General features: G+C 40.4%; 1 protein-coding gene across 4 annotated transcripts in view; it reads right to left on the bottom strand.

The window, feature by feature from the left end:
• The window catches only part of KIF15 (kinesin family member 15), a 78880-nt gene that overhangs the window by 12031 nt on the left and 48776 nt on the right, over positions 1–18073 (bottom strand). For all 4 annotated transcript variants that reach the window (XR_005374985.1, XM_038566698.1, XM_038566700.1 and 1 more), the window contains 10 exons: positions 13367–13564; positions 12432–12539; positions 11898–12003; positions 10806–10971; positions 8026–8176; positions 7733–7818; positions 6683–6752; positions 6222–6308; positions 5030–5134; positions 3799–3921 (listed from right to left, as the gene is read on the bottom strand). Coding sequence is in view for 3 of the 4 variants with exons in the window: in XM_038566698.1 (XP_038422626.1) it covers positions 3799–3921; positions 5030–5134; positions 6222–6308; positions 6683–6752; positions 7733–7818; positions 8026–8176; positions 10806–10971; positions 11898–12003; positions 12432–12539; positions 13367–13564 (1200 nt within the window). In the remaining variant the exon portion in view is untranslated. The remainder of the gene's footprint in view (positions 1–3798; positions 3922–5029; positions 5135–6221; positions 6309–6682; positions 6753–7732; positions 7819–8025; positions 8177–10805; positions 10972–11897; positions 12004–12431; positions 12540–13366; positions 13565–18073) is intronic.

Here is an 18073-nt window from a genome sequence, read left to right on the forward strand (position 1 = left end):
TCCAAAGCAAACCAAGCAGTTAATATTGAAGCGGACAGGTCAAAAAAGAAACATCACAGGAAATTCATACAGGTATCCCTATTGCAGTTTAACTCCATTCCACCCATTTCCCCCTAATATTGAACCTCTCCCCTCACCCCCAGGATCTCAAAGTTTATTGCTCTTCCCTGAGGAGGACTCTAGACACAGGTTTCTAGCTTAGATGCTATCTGACCAACTGACTCTAGTCCTTTATATGTTGGAAGGTAAACAGCTGTAAAGATGAATGGCCCTCAGCCAGCTTGGGGAGGATCCAGGCAGTCACTAGACACTGCTACAGTGTCATAGGCCATTAGAGTTTCAGCAAAGTAGCTTGCTGGAGAGTGGCAGAAGAATTAGGAGTCCTATGGGTTGCGTAGTTCCTATGTACACAGCATGCGATCCCTACCAAGTTAGAGCAGAATCTGCTTACCATAACTTTCCAAATGTGTATGTATATATGTATATACATGTATGTATGTGTATATATATGTAAACTTCTATAACTACACATAAGTTAATGTGTACAGTATTTTATAGAGAATACTATGCATGATATGTATCATGTACATGTCACGTACAATAATAATAAATGTAAGAGTACTGTGGAAAAATGTGATACATGCACACATATAGACATGCTTGATGCACCACACTTTTCCACATATTCCTTCCTTTACCCTATCATTTTTCATTGGGTAGGCTTGATTTCATCTTATGAATGCACTACAATTTAACCCATCACTGAATATTTTGGCTGATTTGAATTTTTCATTATTATATGTGTTATATTCTCACATCTAGATTAGTTCCTTAGGCTAATTTCTAAAAGTACAAACTCAAAGCTTATGCAAAAAAAATGAAAGCTGTGCATTGCCAGACCACCTCCCTAAAGGCTGGACTTAAAACCTCACCAGAAGTGTGAGTAATCATCCTTCTCTGAATATCTTCCTTGGATCTTAATATTTACCAGCCATAAAATCAAGAAGTAGCTCCATTTTTAACTTGCGTTTCTTTGACTTTAGCAAGGTTTTTGGGCCACTCTATTCTCCCTGGGGGAGCTACTCATGTACCTTCCTGTGTCCATTTACCACCAGGATGTGTCTGTCTTTCTTGAGTCTTCCGGGCTCTTGTACGGAACAAGGCAAGGACCCCTTTGTCCTTAGTTGTAAATACGTTAGCTAACAAAGCTGAGAGATGAGGAAAAAGGGGATGTGAACTGACTGTGGGGTAAATTCCACTTGAATCTAAGATACTTCAATATGCAGAGTCATACTTTTTTTTCAAGAAGGGAAGAGAAAGAAAGATATAAGGAGACAAAGGGAGTAAAGAAGAGCTTTTAGGAAAATTATATTGAACAAGCATCATTCAGCCACTCCCACTCACACAGCGAGACTTCCCTTTGCCCTCTGGCCACAGGCAGCACCCAGCTGAATTTTTAGTCCTATTTTATACTCTGTACAAGACCTCAGGGTGTGGCTTTTGTGTGCTAATTTTTCCTTTTAATTCCTTTTTTCTAGATTTTACTTATTTATTTGACACAGAGAGAGCACACAAGCAGGGGGAGCAGCAGGGAGAAGGAGAAGGAGAAGCAGGCTTCCCACTGAGCAGGGAGCCTGACGCCTGGTCAATTCCAGGACCTGGAGACCATGACCTGAGCCAAAGGCACATGCTTAACTGAGACAGCAGGTACCCCTAATTTCTTTTTTTTTTAAATCAGAGTATAGTTAGTTGACACTGTGTAGAACTTTTCAACAAGCCTCCAAAAAATATTGCCAGCTTCTGTGGACTGAGCACTTACAAGGTGCCAGTGTCTTAAGCACTTTCCATGTACTACCTCATTTCATCTTCTCCTCTTACGCACGAGGCAGTATTATTATCTCTGCTCCAGAGATGTGACAAATGAGGCACAGAGGGAAATATAACTTTCACAGGGTCACAGAGCCAGGACTCAGACTCCCAAGCAGTCCAACTCCACAGCCTGTGCCCTTAACAGCCTACTACTTGTCTTATCTTCCTTTGACCTGGATTTTACTTGTCTGTTTTAATCTCCTTCCATTGTATATATGTTAACAGCTTCAAGTCCCTCCTGGGGTACAGGAGAATATAAATACAGATTACTGGGTAATATGGGCCTTGGATATCTATCCCCACAGGTTCTCAAAAGTTCAAAACTAGTGTGTGTAAAAGTTACTCCACTAATTTTCCCCCAGACCTCTATTTGTCCATCTCAGGGGTACACAGAAACATCTGTGGTCATTATGGCTGGAGCCCTTGGTGCCTACTCTGACTGCTCCTGCATCCACAGTACACGTCCTACAGACAACAGCAACTGTCAGTGGTACTTCTGATGCACTGCTCAGTTCTAGCTCGTCCTATATCCCCACCAGCACTTTTGGACTGGGCCTCATCATCTTTGGCCTGAGCTAAAGTCTCTATTGCCCTGGCTTCCTGAAAGATACAGCCAATGCTTCTCGAGACCTTCCATGACACAGACTCCCTCACCTCCAGCCTTGATAGGGACTGCTCCACCCCCCCAAACACCCACAGCTGCCGAGCTTCCCTCCCCCATCAAAGTCTTGTACAAATCCTACCTCCTCTGGGAAGCACTCTGGAATTCTCCAGCCTCAATCAATCTTTTCCTCCCCTTCCCGTGCTCTCAGGCCATTGATTACATCAAAATACATCTAATTCTTAAGCTAGATGGCATATTTTGAGGTAAGTAACAGTGCTTCAATCATTCCTCCATTCACAAATGCCAAGTCAGGCAAGGATGTATGGTAGACGGGCTCAATAGGTATTTGCTGAGTTTGTTTCATGGGTAGCATAGTTTAGCAAGAAAACTTTATTTCTAAAGCAACCACAGAGCAGTATACTTAGTGTGTTTACCATCTGTGTGAGAAAAGGAAAACAAAATGTATATGAGATTTGCCTAAAATATCTCTGAAAGGATACATGAGGGAATGTATACTGCTTTACATAATTTGAATATTGAACCTTGTGATAGTACCCTTAAATATTAAAAAACATAAATTTACAACAAAAAACCTGAAAACCTATATTAGCTAAGACACAAGAGGCAACCCTGAGGTTAAACTGTTAACCTGCTCTTTCTTTGCTCCCTGCTTCACTCTACCAAGTAAACACAGCTTCCACTCTGGTCCCTTTCAGGAAGAGGGTCAGTTATAGGAACTTACGAGGTGTCAGCACAATGAAAATCAATCAACTGGATAAAATAGAATAATTTTTTTCTTTTTAAAGATTTTATTTCTTTATTCATGAGAGACAGAGAGAGAGAGACACAGGCAGAGGGAGAATCAGGCTCCATGCAGGGAGCCCGATGTGGGACTCGATCCCAGGACTCCAGGATCACACCCCGAGCCAAAAGCAGACACTCAACCGCTGAGGCACCCAGGCATCCCAAAATATAACAATTTTAATGTTACCTATTAATGGCCTAACTACTCTAGGGAAAATGGCTCTAATTATGACTTATTCCTTTATTTTTTAAAAGATTCATTCATTCATTCATTCATTCATTCAGAGAAAGAGACAGGCAGAGGGAGAAGCATGCAGGGAGCCCGACGCAGGACTCAATCCTGGGTCTCCAGGATCATAACCCTGGCTGCAAGCGGCACTAAACCGCTGCGCCACCGGGGACTGCCCTTGACTTATTCCTTTATAAAGCCCTCTATTTCTTCATTAATAACCTCCCCACACACATACACATATAAACATCAACAAGGGGAAAAACAAGTGTCAGGATGTGTTAAAGTCTACCTCTATGTCCTCAGAGAGTATTCTCAGTCTAAGGGCTTCTTTCAGATCCCGAATCTCCACTTCCTGTTGCTTAATCAACACTTTGCTCTCGTCCTTGTCAGCCAAAGCAGAGTTGTACTTGCACTGCAGAAAAGAAAATTATGATACAAGAGTGGTCTCCTTTACTGTGTTTACTTTTTTTTTTTTTAATTTTACTTATTTATTTGAGGGAGAGACAGAGAGTACAACAGGGGGAGGAGCAGAGAGAGAGGTAAGCAGACTCCCCATTGAGCAGAGAGCTGGATGCAGCACTCGATCCCAGGGACTCTGGGATCATGACCTGAACGAAGGCATACGATTAACGGACTAAGCCACCTAGGTGCCCCTACTATGTTTATTTTTAGGTCAAAAGAACAAGGAGTTTGAGCTCTGAGGTGATGATATTACCACAAATCTTTTAGTAAGTACTTGTTGGATGAAGGAATGAAAGAGTAAATGCTCAAATGGTGAAGAGATGTCAAAAAGTCCCATAGGTACCAGTGAAAACACATCAAGGTTTCTGGTTTTGTTTTTGTTTTTTGGTAATCTCTACACCCAGCGTGGAGCTCGAACCATGACCATGAGATCAAGAGTCATACCCTCAACTGACGGAGCCCGCCAGGCACCCCATATTATCGCACTTTTATCAGGAGATGTCTTTTGCAATAAATGTGGAGAACAGCAAGCTTCCTTTGTAGCAGAGGAATGGGGAATGTGGACAAAAGCCTTCACCCTGATCGGAGGTGAGGAGGAAGCACCAACATTCCACTTAGATACTTGCAAGGGAAAGTAGTTACTTGAGACCATGAAGTCCAATAATGCAAAAACTCACTATGTAACAAATGTCTCTGAACTTCACCAAAATCTGTCAAGGTTTCTTCTTGAAGCAGTTAAGGAACACTACATACCCTTTACTATCACAGACCACAACCAGTCCGTTTCTGATCAAAGGGTGAACACAGAACACTGTTCCTAGGCCCAGGTGGTCCGAGTAGTGCCACAGCCTATACCACCTCCCAGAGGCACACACTGCACATGAGCATATTCAAGGCTCTCTAGAAGTTCTGCAAATCCAGAAACCTGTGGTACTAATATTTGCATGCCGTTATGACCACAGAAATCTTTTTTTCTGGTGGAGCATTTGTTAAACTCTTGAGGAATCTGTGAAGTGCATCTTGTGCTCAAATGTGCTATCTTGTCAGTGACAACTTACACTTATGTCCTTCAGTTCTTGCTTCAGGGTGTCTATGGTTTCTGTTTTCTCACAGACTGATGTTCTTAGCTCCTGGATCTGGCTCATGAGGTCAGCTACAACTTCCTGACGAGGACAGAAACAATATCTTCATATTCAATGGCATTAAGCAAGAGATCATTTTTATTTAATTTTAAGATTTTATTGGAGAGAGAAAAAAAACACAAGCAGGGAGAGGAGTAGAGAGAGAAGCAGATTCCCCACTGAGCAGGGAGGCCAATACAGGGCTCAATTCTAGGACCCTGAAATCATGACCTGAGCTGAACACATATGCTTAACTGACTTGAGCCACCCAGGCGCCCTAGGAGGAGATCACTTTTAAACAACAAAGTTTGTCTTTCCTAATGACAGTCAGAGAAGTCAATTTTATTTAGCAAAAGATGTCACATTATCAATTTATATTTTAATGGCTTTATACTCTTTTATTGAAACATCTGTTTTGGTTTTTCTGAATGAATTAGGGGTAGGCATATAAAGAATTTTTTCTTTTTTTAAGATTTTATTTATTTATTCATGAGAGACACACACAGAGAGAGAGGCAGAGACACAGGCAGAGGGAGAAGCAGGCTCCATGCAGGGAGCCTGATGTGGGACTCGATCTTGGGTCTCTAGATCATACCCTGGGCTGAAGGCAGTGTCAAACCGCTGAGCCACCAGGGCTGCCCCTAAGGAATTTATACTGAATTTTACACTTGGACATACATATTTTGTTTACTATTCTGGTGAAAATCAACAGCAGGGATTTGACAGTTTTTGTATTACAGGATTCAGAGCCAACAAGAAAAGGTCCTACTAACAGTATCCTAGTTAAACTGACAGGATGTGTTTTAGAAACGATGCCAACAGAAATGACAACAGTTTGCCCCTGTAGTTACATGGAGTATTAACTTAAATAGAAGACCTCCTTTAAAAAAAAAAAAAGAAAGAAAAGAAAAGAAAAGAAAAGAAAAGAAAAGAAAAGAAAAGAAAAGAAAAGAAAAGAAAAGAAAAGAAAAGAAAAGAAGACCTCCTTCTCTGGCAACCTCGGAAGATGAACAAGGCTTAAGCATCTCTAGAAATGTCAGTTACCAGTCACCGTGGGAGCAGGAACTATAGCGTTAAAGGATCACTTCTAAAGAAAATGCCAAGGGATGCAGCTTTGGCCTCTACCAACCTTGTCAGCATCTCTAGACTTCTCCAGAGAATGGATTACTTTTTCTGCAGCATATAAGCTCTCTTCCAGTTTCTGTACTTTTGCCATCTATGGGGAAAAAGAAGTATTTTGAGAAAAAAATTAAATCACACACACATATAGAAAAAAAAGGGGGGAGGTGAAATCTGCTTTTCACATTACACAATGCTCTCTAGCTTAAAACTTGAAAACGAGAAGCTGGGTTAACAGGCAATGATGATGCTGTGGGTTTCCAACAAGGGACCACCAAGAAAGTATGACTAGCCATCTAGGAGTTAGGAAAGCAAGAGTTCAAAAATAATACAACCAACCAACAAGTCCTTCTTTTTACTACCAATTTCTGACACCTGACTGCTGAAACCGTGTTTCTAATACACCTATTCCAACATCAGGAACAGAAGTTACAGATCTCAAACTCTAAAATTAGAGCAGAGGTCACTCACCTGCTGCTCACACTTGGCCATCTCTTTCTGTTTCTCCTGACGCACAACCTCAAGAACTTCTAAGATTTCTCTGGAAGAAAAGAATGATTTTTTTTATTCACAACTTATTCCAATAGAAACAGGAATTAAGTGTGTTTGTACAGAAAAGATTCAATGAACTGCAACAGAACTCTGTGCAGCACACACATGGTGTTAGGCATTGCATTCCAGGAGGAGTCCGATATCTACCTGTTTCTTCAACAATTATTTAAGGAGATCCCATCTTTGGGCTACGACTTTCTTTTTCTTCAGAGCACTTAGGACTGGCTAACATAAGCATTTGTTTATTACCTATCTCTGTGTGCTAGAATGTGAAACTCATGGGGATGGGGATATTTTGTTCAGTCTTACTTCTAAATAAATGTTCTGGCATTTGCCAGAATAGTGCTTGGCTTGTTGGATATCACCTAGTATATGAACAAATGACTAAATGTTAACTGCTTCCAAACTAGGATGTAGGCCCACTAGATGTATTCACCCCTGTATCCCCAGGCCCAGAAGACAATCTGAGTCATACTAAGAACTCTACAAGCATTTGTTGAATAAATAAATACAATTTCTTCTCACTAGAGTAATGAGCATCCTGTTGGCTGAGGCCAAGTGACTGACAGAGATCACTAAGGGAAAGAACTTGGGAGAGAGCAGGAAGAAAGACAATGGCATTCATGTGAAGAGACCAAGAGAAAAACAGAACAGCTAGAAAAAGAACAGTAGAGACAGAAATAAAAATCAGTTCCCCACCTTCCAGTTATAAAATTACTGTGATTTATTTAGAGAATGCCCTGGGTTCTGATCACTACCAACTGCAATTTGTTTCAAAAGTATCACAGCTGCTTATCAAATGCTTTTGAAAAATTAAGTTTCTCTACCCTCTTACACAAAAGAATCTGGTATTTTAAAATGCTTAAAAAAAATAACTTTACAGGGTATCAGCAATAAAAAAGTAACTCAAGTTAATATGGTAGTAAATGATATTCTAGTCAACTAACGGAAAAGATAAATAGCACTCACTTAGAACTGTTCTCTTTATCTTCTTCAAATTGTAATAATAATTTGTTATTGCGTTCTTTTTCTGCCTCAAAAAGCTCCACCAAATTCTAAAAGACAACGTCACATCAGATTTTAAGTAATGGTTACTAGCAACGTGTAATCAACAAACACATCAAGTATCTTCTATGTCAGCAGGCATGATGGGCCAGTACAGGAAGTCAGGGAGAGGTCAAAACAGACTTTGCCCTGTGCTCCAGGGAACAATCACACATCCAGGACAAATTCATCAATAAGCAATAACCTTCTTAACTTACATTCAGATCAGATTTCAGAGTTTCATTTTCTTTTTTGCAGTTTTGTAGGTGTTTTGAAAGTTGGTCAATTTCAAACTTCATTACTTCTTGTAAGTTGTCATAGGAATCCTGTAGGCAGGCTTTGCTCTCAAGAAGCTTTTCCTTTTCTAATCTTTATCAGGAAAACATTTTTACAATGGTAAATATAAACATTAAATGTAGTTCTGCTAGTCAGATTATCGGCAGTTCCACTTCTCCCATCTACATACAGACCATTCCCAACTTACAGAAGCCTTGACTGACATAAAGCTCCTCATGAACTTGTGTGGAATGCCCACAATGCACAAACATATAAGACACACTGGACCACAGAGCAGTGTGATAGGGATGGAAAAGACAAGGTGGGCATGTAAGCCTATAGCCGCCTACCTCCTCATTCTTCCTCCCGTGGTCTCAACTGCACGTGCGCAACTGATGGGCAGTTAGGGTCATGGATTCGTTTTAGGGGGTGCCAGACCTAAACCTCTCTCATGTGAGTTAGGGACTGGCCTTAACTTAGTTTTGGTGGTAGCTCACCTCTATCCATTCATCATCACATATTCTCTGAACTCTAGGAAAGTTTTAAGATGGCAAATGGGGCTTTAATTTGATCAAGAGAGTAAACTCCCTCAGACAAAACTCTCATAATTCATATAATTATTATTTCCTGCTTTTTAGGTTCTCATCCCCTCATTCCTCTCCACACATTTTATGACACACCCAAACATCCAGAGCTTGGCCAAGAACTTATAAACAATGAACCTGACTCTGGCACCATCCAAAACAGATGTCCCAGCTTATACACAGGTCATTAGATGGGGATTGATCTGCTTTACTAACTGAAGCAGGGCAGAAGCAGCAAATTTCAAAGCAGTATAAATCAGCTGCTAAAGACAGATATACAGACAAGAGACGGGAACAAGGGGGGATGTATTTATGATATAAACTGTATATATAAAGCAGCCAAATGATTCAAGAAACACACAGTGGTGTTGTGCTATTTCATGCAGGGGCCTCTTCATTGCCTGGAAGGCCATGGAGTACAAGCAGCCCAGAGAGTGATGCCCTCAGTGTTAAACCTGAGTCACTGAGAAAAATTAAGTTGCATCTAATTTAAAAAGCAAGGAAATAAGGACACCTGGGTGGCTCAGCGGTTGAGCTTCTGCCTTCACGCCCAGAGTGTGATTGTGGAGTCCCGGGATTGAGCTCCACATCGGGCTCCCTGCATGGAGCCTGCTTCTCTCTCTGCCTATGTCTCTGTATCTGTGTCTCTCATGAATAAATACATTAATTAATCTTTAAAAAAAAAAAAACAAGGAAATATGCTCGCTATTTTTAAGACAGAATTTAAGCATATAGTCAAATATTGTGGGGATTCTTAACATTTTAGATCTATTTGAACTGACATGAACATCAGGAAGTTAAAACCCAATGAGATTAGTTGAAGTGACCTTTTCAAAAAAATCACACAAAATTAATTTACAACAGAGCCAAGATTATAATCAGTGACTAAGATGTTGAAAACAGATGCCAGGTGTAAGAAAAAACAACAGTGCACCAGGGATGACAAATGGCAACTGGCTGGAGTCTTGGTGCTGGGGACAGTGTGTAGGGGCAGTGGAGGGCATGTGGACTCTGCACACACCCCTGTCTCATGGGGTGAGACTCTGTCTCAAGAGTCATTCACATGGCAGAGATGGGATTTTCAGAGGACGCTAAAAGACAGATTTTTATAAGAAAGCTTTCAATTTTGAGAATGCTATGCTAAGCTTTTTCAAATCATACTGGGCAGGCCCAGTAAAAACCTGTCTGTATGGATTTGGTCTGCAGACCTCAGGTTTTCTTCCTCTATTTTAATTCCTTACATTTGGGGAAAACACATACAAATTGCAGATTTAAACCTTTGCAACGTCTCTGACACTCACCGTATCACATGCCAGATGTCTATTATTAAGTTATTGCCATGGACCCACAAGTTGGCATTGACACCACAAAATGGTTTTACAACAGGTTGAAATTAGCAAGAAGAATAGTAAAAACAACTTCTGTCTATCATTCCTTTGTTTCAAGAGTACTAGCACTGACTCCCACTGGCTTCAGGTGAGTTACCATGGACAATAGTGACAACTGCTGATTTAGTCAGTCTCATACTGTGTGTCCCTTCTAGTAAGAGCACACCTTTTCCTCTGGAAAGGTACTATGTTGGGCCCATGCCATCTCAAACTCTTGATGAGTAATTGGCCCAAACTCTCAATGAGTAATTGGCCCAAAGGTAAGCAGATGACTCCCGAAAGGCTGATTTGGATTTTCCCTGGGACTGATACACGGCTTCTGGGAGAGAGGTCATTGTAGGGATCGTTATGCTAAGAGGCAGAAGATGGAGCTGTCTGAGGCAATCTGTTCCTTGTCACATAAAGGAAGGCTCTCAAAAGTAGGACAGAGTAATGGCAACATACTGAGGGAAAAAGAGCAGGGACTTAGAGAGACAGAGAGAGAGAGACAGAGAGAGAGACACAGAAAGACAGACAGACAGATACAGGCAGAGACACAGAGACAGAGAGAACATGCACTGATGATATCTTCTGAAACTCAATCTAGTTTGTTCCTGAAACCAAAATCACCTCTAGGTCTCCCCAGTATTGTGAGCCAATAATTTACCTTTTTGTTTAACTAGTTTGGGTTGGGTTTATAGCACTTGCACAGCGAGTAGGCCCAGGCTGCAGGCCAACCAGCAACGGGACGTCATAACAGAACAACTCTACCTGACGCTGTCCAGTTGAAGCTGTGTGTGCGCATGTCGATCAGAAAGGCTACTCAGTTCTTTCTCCTGACTCTCTCTGAACGAACTATACTCCAGTTTCATGGAAGACAGCTCCTTGTCTGCAGAATGAAGAACTACACGCAGGTCATGCACCTCACTTTTCAAAACTAAGAAAGAAAGAAAATAAACTCTCAACAGGTTTCTTTATATAATTTTTTTTTTTTAACAAAGTAGGTAAATAAGTTTGAGGGATATCTTCACACAAACAGCAAAAAAGTAAAGATACCAATTTTAAGATGATAAACAATCAAAAAAAAAAAAAAAAAGTTAAACAACCAAGCGGTTGGTACCTAGGGGCACTCAGATTATTTTCTTCCTCCCCTTTGCTTAAGATTTTTGATGTATTTCTACAAAAAAAGGAGACTTAACATCTGTCTCTGATCTGCAGGCCATTTGACTCTACATTTCTCCTGTAGCATGTGCATGAAAATTTAATATAAGGGACAGAAATCAAGAGACTAAGCACATTTTAAGCGATCTAATCTTACTTATTGAAAACTCCTTGGTAATGTACCAGAACTTTCCAAAATGGGTTAAATGCTTCTGGTCTTCTAAGGAAACTCCAACTAAATTAGGTAACTCTTTGGTCAAAGAAAACACAATGGCTGTCTTTTAGCTTTATTATAAACTGCTGCAAACACTTTGATGAAAGGAGAAATAAACTGAAAAAAAAAAAAAAAACCTGGGAATTAAGCGATATTCCCAACTATGGATATATACAAATACCTAATTTATGCTTTATTTTGTCACTATCAAAACATTATTCATCATATAATTTAAAGACAATTTGTTTTCAAAGCCGTATTAAAACTTTCAGCAAACAGTTCAATCACTTGTTTGTGAGCAGTCCTGGAGCAAATTACCCAATTATGACATATTACTGTTACTTATCACTGTCGTGCAGACTCAAGTTTGGTCATCTAATTTAAAATTTTGAAAAACCCAAAATATAGGGCAAGATTTATTCACAAGAGTCAAAAGACACTGAGTTAACAGTATTCAGATGACAAAGCTCCCAGTTGTTCAAACTCACAGTCATTCTTAGTTTGAGTGTCCTGAAGCTGCTTTTCAAGGACATTCAATTGTGAGAGATGCTCTTGCTGTTGTCTGGTCCAGTCAGTTCTTTCTGATGAGAAAAGCTTTGAGAAAAAGATAAGTTTATTGGAAAAGGAATATTGGTGTACTAAGATATACTATAAATTAGTACCTTGTTTCTGTTTTAAACATCTAGTTTAAGGTCTCTGAGAGAAGAAAATTGGTTGTTCCCATGAGCTACAGTGAGGATGATCAACAAAGGGAAGGATCACTGCAAGCACCTGGACTGTCCATCCATCTTACTTTGTTCCAAACTAACAGCACAAGAGACCTCTTGGCACTATCGACAAAGTGTGCTAGAATTCAGACTAGGGGTGTGTGTGTCATGATCAGAGCAGTATGTGAAGTAACACAATAAATACAACTCAAATAAGCCTTGACAGAGGCTTTGTGAAGGCATTTTCTTCTCATAATCCTTTCACTTTGTGGCTTTGTTTCACGTTATTTTCTGGGGCCACACTCCTGGCCTTACCTCCTGCGTTTGTATAGAGTGATGTTCCAGTTTGTCAATGTGCTGTTGAAGCCTGAGGTTTTTATGCTCTTCTTCATCCAACTTCACTTGAAGGGCATTCATCTGTTCCTACAGCAACACAAAAACTTCTGTTGCCAAAAATTCTTTTTAATGGAACTCTCAACAATCCACTGTCTCTTCGGCATTAGAAAAACAAAAAATTAAATTCAAAACCTTATATGCACAAAGACATCAGAGGCCAGTTGGGAGCCAGAAAACAATTTCAAAAGATGACACTAATGACTTGTGGGGTCTCAGAATTATACCTGTGGTCCTTTTAATTAAATAGTTTGAAATACAAGGGAAAAGGTGGTTAAAATTAAGTGGATTCAATCACAGAACCATCTTGAGACTTCTAAGAAGTTTTCCCAGGGCCACATGTGAGTGACTTTACCAGAATGGCCTCTATGCCTTGGAAAGGGCAAAAGTCTGGAATTTGAGAGTGGTGTGGCTCACTCTAAATTTTACTAGACAGCAGAAAAACATTTAAAAAAAATAAATCACCAGAATTCTGAAATAAGCACATTTCACAGGTTCTTTCAAATATACCAAAAACTGCCTGAAATTTGATCTATAATAAGATTCTTTCAATCATTTTAATTTTCTTTAGCAGATATAGTACTGTGTCACATAAACCAGACCTGGAACTTGAAGCTGGTGGCAAAGAGACCAGTTTCTTCACATATGAGAGAACCAAAGCCCCAGGAGACTATAGAGGGGGCCTTGCTAAATACTGAAGAGCAAATCAGAGCGGATTTCAAAGTCAGGAGTTTTCACACATCCATATTTAAAGAAATACAATTTTAATAGTATACAGGTTTGAACACTAAACATTACAGAGTTGAAACGGTAAAGGAAGTTTGTTTTTACTCGTGTTTTCTGAAACTAAACATTACCTGCACCATTCTAAGCTCTTCAGAAATGGCCTCAAAAGCTTGTTCATTCATGTCAGGTGGAATTGGCTCATTCAAGATATTATCATCTAACTCACTTGAATTCTGAGTGCACACAGGGCCAAAGCTCCCCACTTCAGGGCTTAATTTTGGTACTGTTCGAGACCAAAGTTGATAAGCCTTGGTTGGCGTAGTCATAATCTACAGCAAAATGTGATTATGAAACAGTATTAGTACGCATGAACAAAATAGCAAAAGTATTTAGTTACTATGTGAACAGAGAGGATAAAATTGAAATTCTAATCATCAAAAGAAAGAGTATCCTTGAGAGGCAGGTGAGAAATGCCTAAATAGAAACAAATCTATCAATTCAATGTGGTCTCAAGCAAAATTCTAGTTAGATTTTTAAAACTGAAACTTGTTAAGCCAATTCCAAACTTCATATAAAGAATATAAGTGTAAGGAAAAACAATTTTAAAAAGAGAACAAATTAGGAAGACTTCCCTGACCCACATAAAAATACATTATAAGGGTATAGTCCTTAAATCGGTGATTAGCATATGAATAGTCAAATAGAACACAGGAAGAAAATACATAGAAAAACAATGATTTATATGTGTAAAGTTCAAAATAGTGAGAAAAACAAGGACTATTAAAAGTTAAATCCCTGTCTCATTCATTTGGGGAATATAAAAAATAGTGAAAGGGAATAAAGGGGAAAGGAGAAAAAAATAAGTGGGAAATACCGGAAAGGGAGACAGAACATGGAAGACTCCTAACTCTGGGAAACGAACTAGGGGTGGTAGAAGGGGAGGTGGGAGGGACTGGGTGGCGGGCACTGAGGTGGGCACTTGACGGGATGAGCATTGGGTGTTATTCTGTATGTTGACAAATTGAACACCAATAACAATTAAATTTATTAAAAAAAATAAATTCCATAGAAACTTAAAAAAAAAAGTTAAATCCCTATGTAATACCATTCAAAAATAAAATAGCAGATGGATTTAACATCTCAAAGTAAAGAGAAAATTACAAAAGTAGTGAAAAAAGTAGAATATGCTGATGACCTTGAGGTTCGTTGGGTCTTTAAAAGTACATAAAAGAGGCTCTTTGCTCCTCCCCATTTGACAGACAGCCACATCTGGTGTAGTGCCAGCCACATCCCAGAGACACAGTGGTGAAGGTCAGACTAAACAGATTGGGTGTACTGGGTGCCTGGTCACCAGGGCTGCTTTTAACCCTGGGAAAGTAGACAATGTCACCATTAATGACCCTTTCATTGACCTCAACAACATGGTCTACAGTATGATTCCACCCACAGCAAATTCCACAGCACAACCAAGGCTGAGAACAGGAAATTGTCATCAATGGAAAGCCCATCTCCATCTTCCAGGAGCAAGATCCTATCAACATTAAATGAGATGATGCTGGTGCTAAGTATGTTGTGGAGTCCACTGGGGTCTTCATTTACCATAGAGAAGCCTAGGGCTCACTTGAAGGGTGGGGCAGAGGGGGGCTGGTCATCATCTCTGCCCTTTCTGATGCCCCCATTTTGTGGCAGGCATGAACCATGAGAAATATGGCAGTTCCTTCAAGATTATCAGCAATGCCTCCTGCACCACCAATTGTTTGGCCCCTGTGGCCAAGGTCATCTATGACAACTTTGGCATGGTGGAGGGATTCATGACCATAGTCTATGCAATCATGGCCACCAAGACTACCGTGGACAGCCCTTCTAGAAAGCTGTGGCATGAATGACAGCTGAGGGGCTTCCTAGAACATCATCCTAGCTTCTACTGGTGCTGCCAAGGCTGTAGGAAAGTCATCCAAGCTGAATGGGAAGCTCACAAGCATGGTCTTCTGTGTCCCCACCCTCAACGTGTCAGTCATGGATCTGACCCATTACCTGGAGAAAGCTGCCAAATACAATGACATCAAGAAGGTGGTGGTGACATAGGCATAGGAAGGCCCCCTCAAAGGCATCCTAGGCCCTACTGAGGACCAGGTTTGCCCAGCAACTCTAACAATGATATCCACTCTTCCATCTTTGATGATGGGGCTGGCATTGCCCTCAATAACCACTTTGTCAAGCTCGTTTCCTGCTATGACAATGAATTTAGCGACAGCAACTGGGTGATGGACCTTACAGTCCATGCTGCCTCCAAGAAGAGCCCTCCAGACCACCAGCCCCAGGAAAAGCAAGAGAAAGAGAGGCCCTTAGCTACTGGGGAGTCCTTGTCCCAACTCACCCAACACAATGAGAATCTCCCGAACTCTACCTAGTTTCCACCCCAGACTCCCTGAAGAAGGAGAGGGTCTTGGGGAGTCCTACCTTGTCATGTACCATCAATTAAAGTATACTGTACCCAGAAAAAGAAAAAGATAAGGAAACCATCAACAAAATAAAAAAGGCAACCTACTGAATGGGAGAAGATACCTGTAATGATATATCTAATAAGAGTTTAATATCTAAAACATACAGAGGGCAGCCCTGGTGGCGCGGCATTTTAGCGCCGCCTGTAGCCCAGGGCATGATCTGGAGACCCTGGATCGAGTCCCACGTCGGGCTCTCTGCATGGAGCCTGCTTCTCCCTCTGCCTGTGTCTCTGCCTCTTTCTCTCTCTCTCTGCATCTCTATGAATAAATAAATAAAATCTTAAAAAAAATATATAGAGAATTCATATAACTCAATCCTAAAAACCCCAAATAATCCAATTAAAAAGGCACAGAGGTGAGCAGCCTGGGTGGCTCAGCGGTTTAGTGCCGCCTTCAGCCCAGGGTGTGGTCCTGGAGACCCAGGATCGAGTCCCACGTTAGGCTTCCTGCATGGAGCCTGTTCCTCCCTCCGCCTATCTTTGTCTCTCATGACTAAATAAATAAAATCTTAAAAAAAAGGGATCCCTGGGTGGTGCAGCGGTTTGGCGCCTGCCTTTGGTCCAGGGCGTGATCCTGGAGACCTGGGATCGAATCCCACGATCCCACGTCGGGCTCCTGGTGCATGGAGCCTGCTTCTCCCTCTGCCTGTGTCTCTGCCTCTCTCTCTCTCTCTGTGTGACTATCATAAAAAAATAAAAATTAAAAAAAAAAAAAAGGCACAGAGGACCTGAACATTTTTCTAAAGACATCCAGATGCCCAACAGACACATGAGAAAATTGCTCAATATCCCTCATCATTGGAGAAATGCAAATCAAAACCACAATGAGATATCACCCCACCTCATCTATCAGAATGGCCAGCATCAAAAAGACAAGAGACAGTAAATGTTGGCAAGGATGTGGAGAAAAGGAAAGGCTTCTACACTACTGGTGAGAATGTAAATGGTACAGTTAGTGTGGAAAACAATATGGAGGTTCCTCAAAAAAATTAAAATAGAATTATAATATGGTCCAGCAAAATTCTTCTACTGGGTATTAACCCAAAGAAAATGGAAACACTAATTTGAAGAGATACATGCACTCCTACATTTTGTGCAATATTATTTACAGTATCTAAGATATATAAGCAACTCAAGTGTCCATCAATAGATAAACACATAAAGATGTGATATATATATGCACATACACATCCCCACACGTATATACACTGGTATATTACTCAGCCGTAAAAAAGAATGAGACCTTGCCATTGGTGATACCATAGATGGACCCAGAGGGTAGCTTGCTACGTGAAATAAATCAGACAGAAAAAGACAAACACTACATGATTTCACTTATATGTAGAATCTAAAAAACAAAACAAATCAGAAACAGTCATAAATACAGAGAACAAACTGGTGGTTGCCAGAAGGGAAGAGGTTGGGGAGATGGGTGAGATGGGTAAAGGGGTACAAACTCCAAGTTCTAAAATAAATAAGCCACAGAGATGTGACGTACAGCATAGGGATTAGAGTCAATAATACTGTAATAACCTGTACGGTGACAGATGATGACTACAGTTAATTGGGTAAGCACTGCATAATGTATAGGATAATATAAAAAACTACCTAATCACTATATTGTATACCTGAAACTAAAATAATATTGTATACCAACCGCACTTCAATTAAAAAATTTTTAAAAAGGAAAAAATTAAAAGGTGAAAAATAAAACCCCAAAAGACTTGCTGATAGTGACTGTCTCCAAAAAGGGGCTTGGCTAGTCGGCAGGAAGGACAGAAGATGGAGAGAGACTTGTCAATGTATACTCTTTATACCTTTAAAAACTCCCATCATGTGAATTGTCTACTCAAACAAATGAATACAATTTCTTTTAAAAACGGTCTCCTAGGGCAGCCCGGGTGGCTCAGCGGTTTGGCGCCGCCTGCAGCCCAGGGCATGATCCTGGAGACCCGGGATCGAGTCCATCGGGCTCCCTGAATGGAGCCTGCTTCTCCCTCTGCCTGTGTGTCTCTGCCTCTCTCTCTCTCTCTCTCTCTCTCTCTCTGTCTCTCATGAATAAATAAATAAAATCTTAAAAAAAAAAAAAGTCTCCTATTAAGTGACATCAAAAATATCACTTCTAAAAATAACCATTAGAAATAAACATCTATTATTAAGTTTAAGCTGTATAAAGAAAGATATTTTTAGCCTTCACAGAATCTGGTACAAAAGCTCAATCACCAGCATCAGCAACACCACCTTTTTAATCTTTTGCTTTCCCTGGGTTCTCCTCATTCTCAGATATTCACTTTTTTTTTTTTTTAATGAGGGCAATGGTTGTTTAGGAAAAAAG

This window comes from Canis lupus, chromosome 20, assembly GCF_011100685.1.
Source record: "Canis lupus familiaris isolate Mischka breed German Shepherd chromosome 20, alternate assembly UU_Cfam_GSD_1.0, whole genome shotgun sequence".
NCBI lineage: Eukaryota > Metazoa > Chordata > Mammalia > Carnivora > Canidae > Canis > Canis lupus.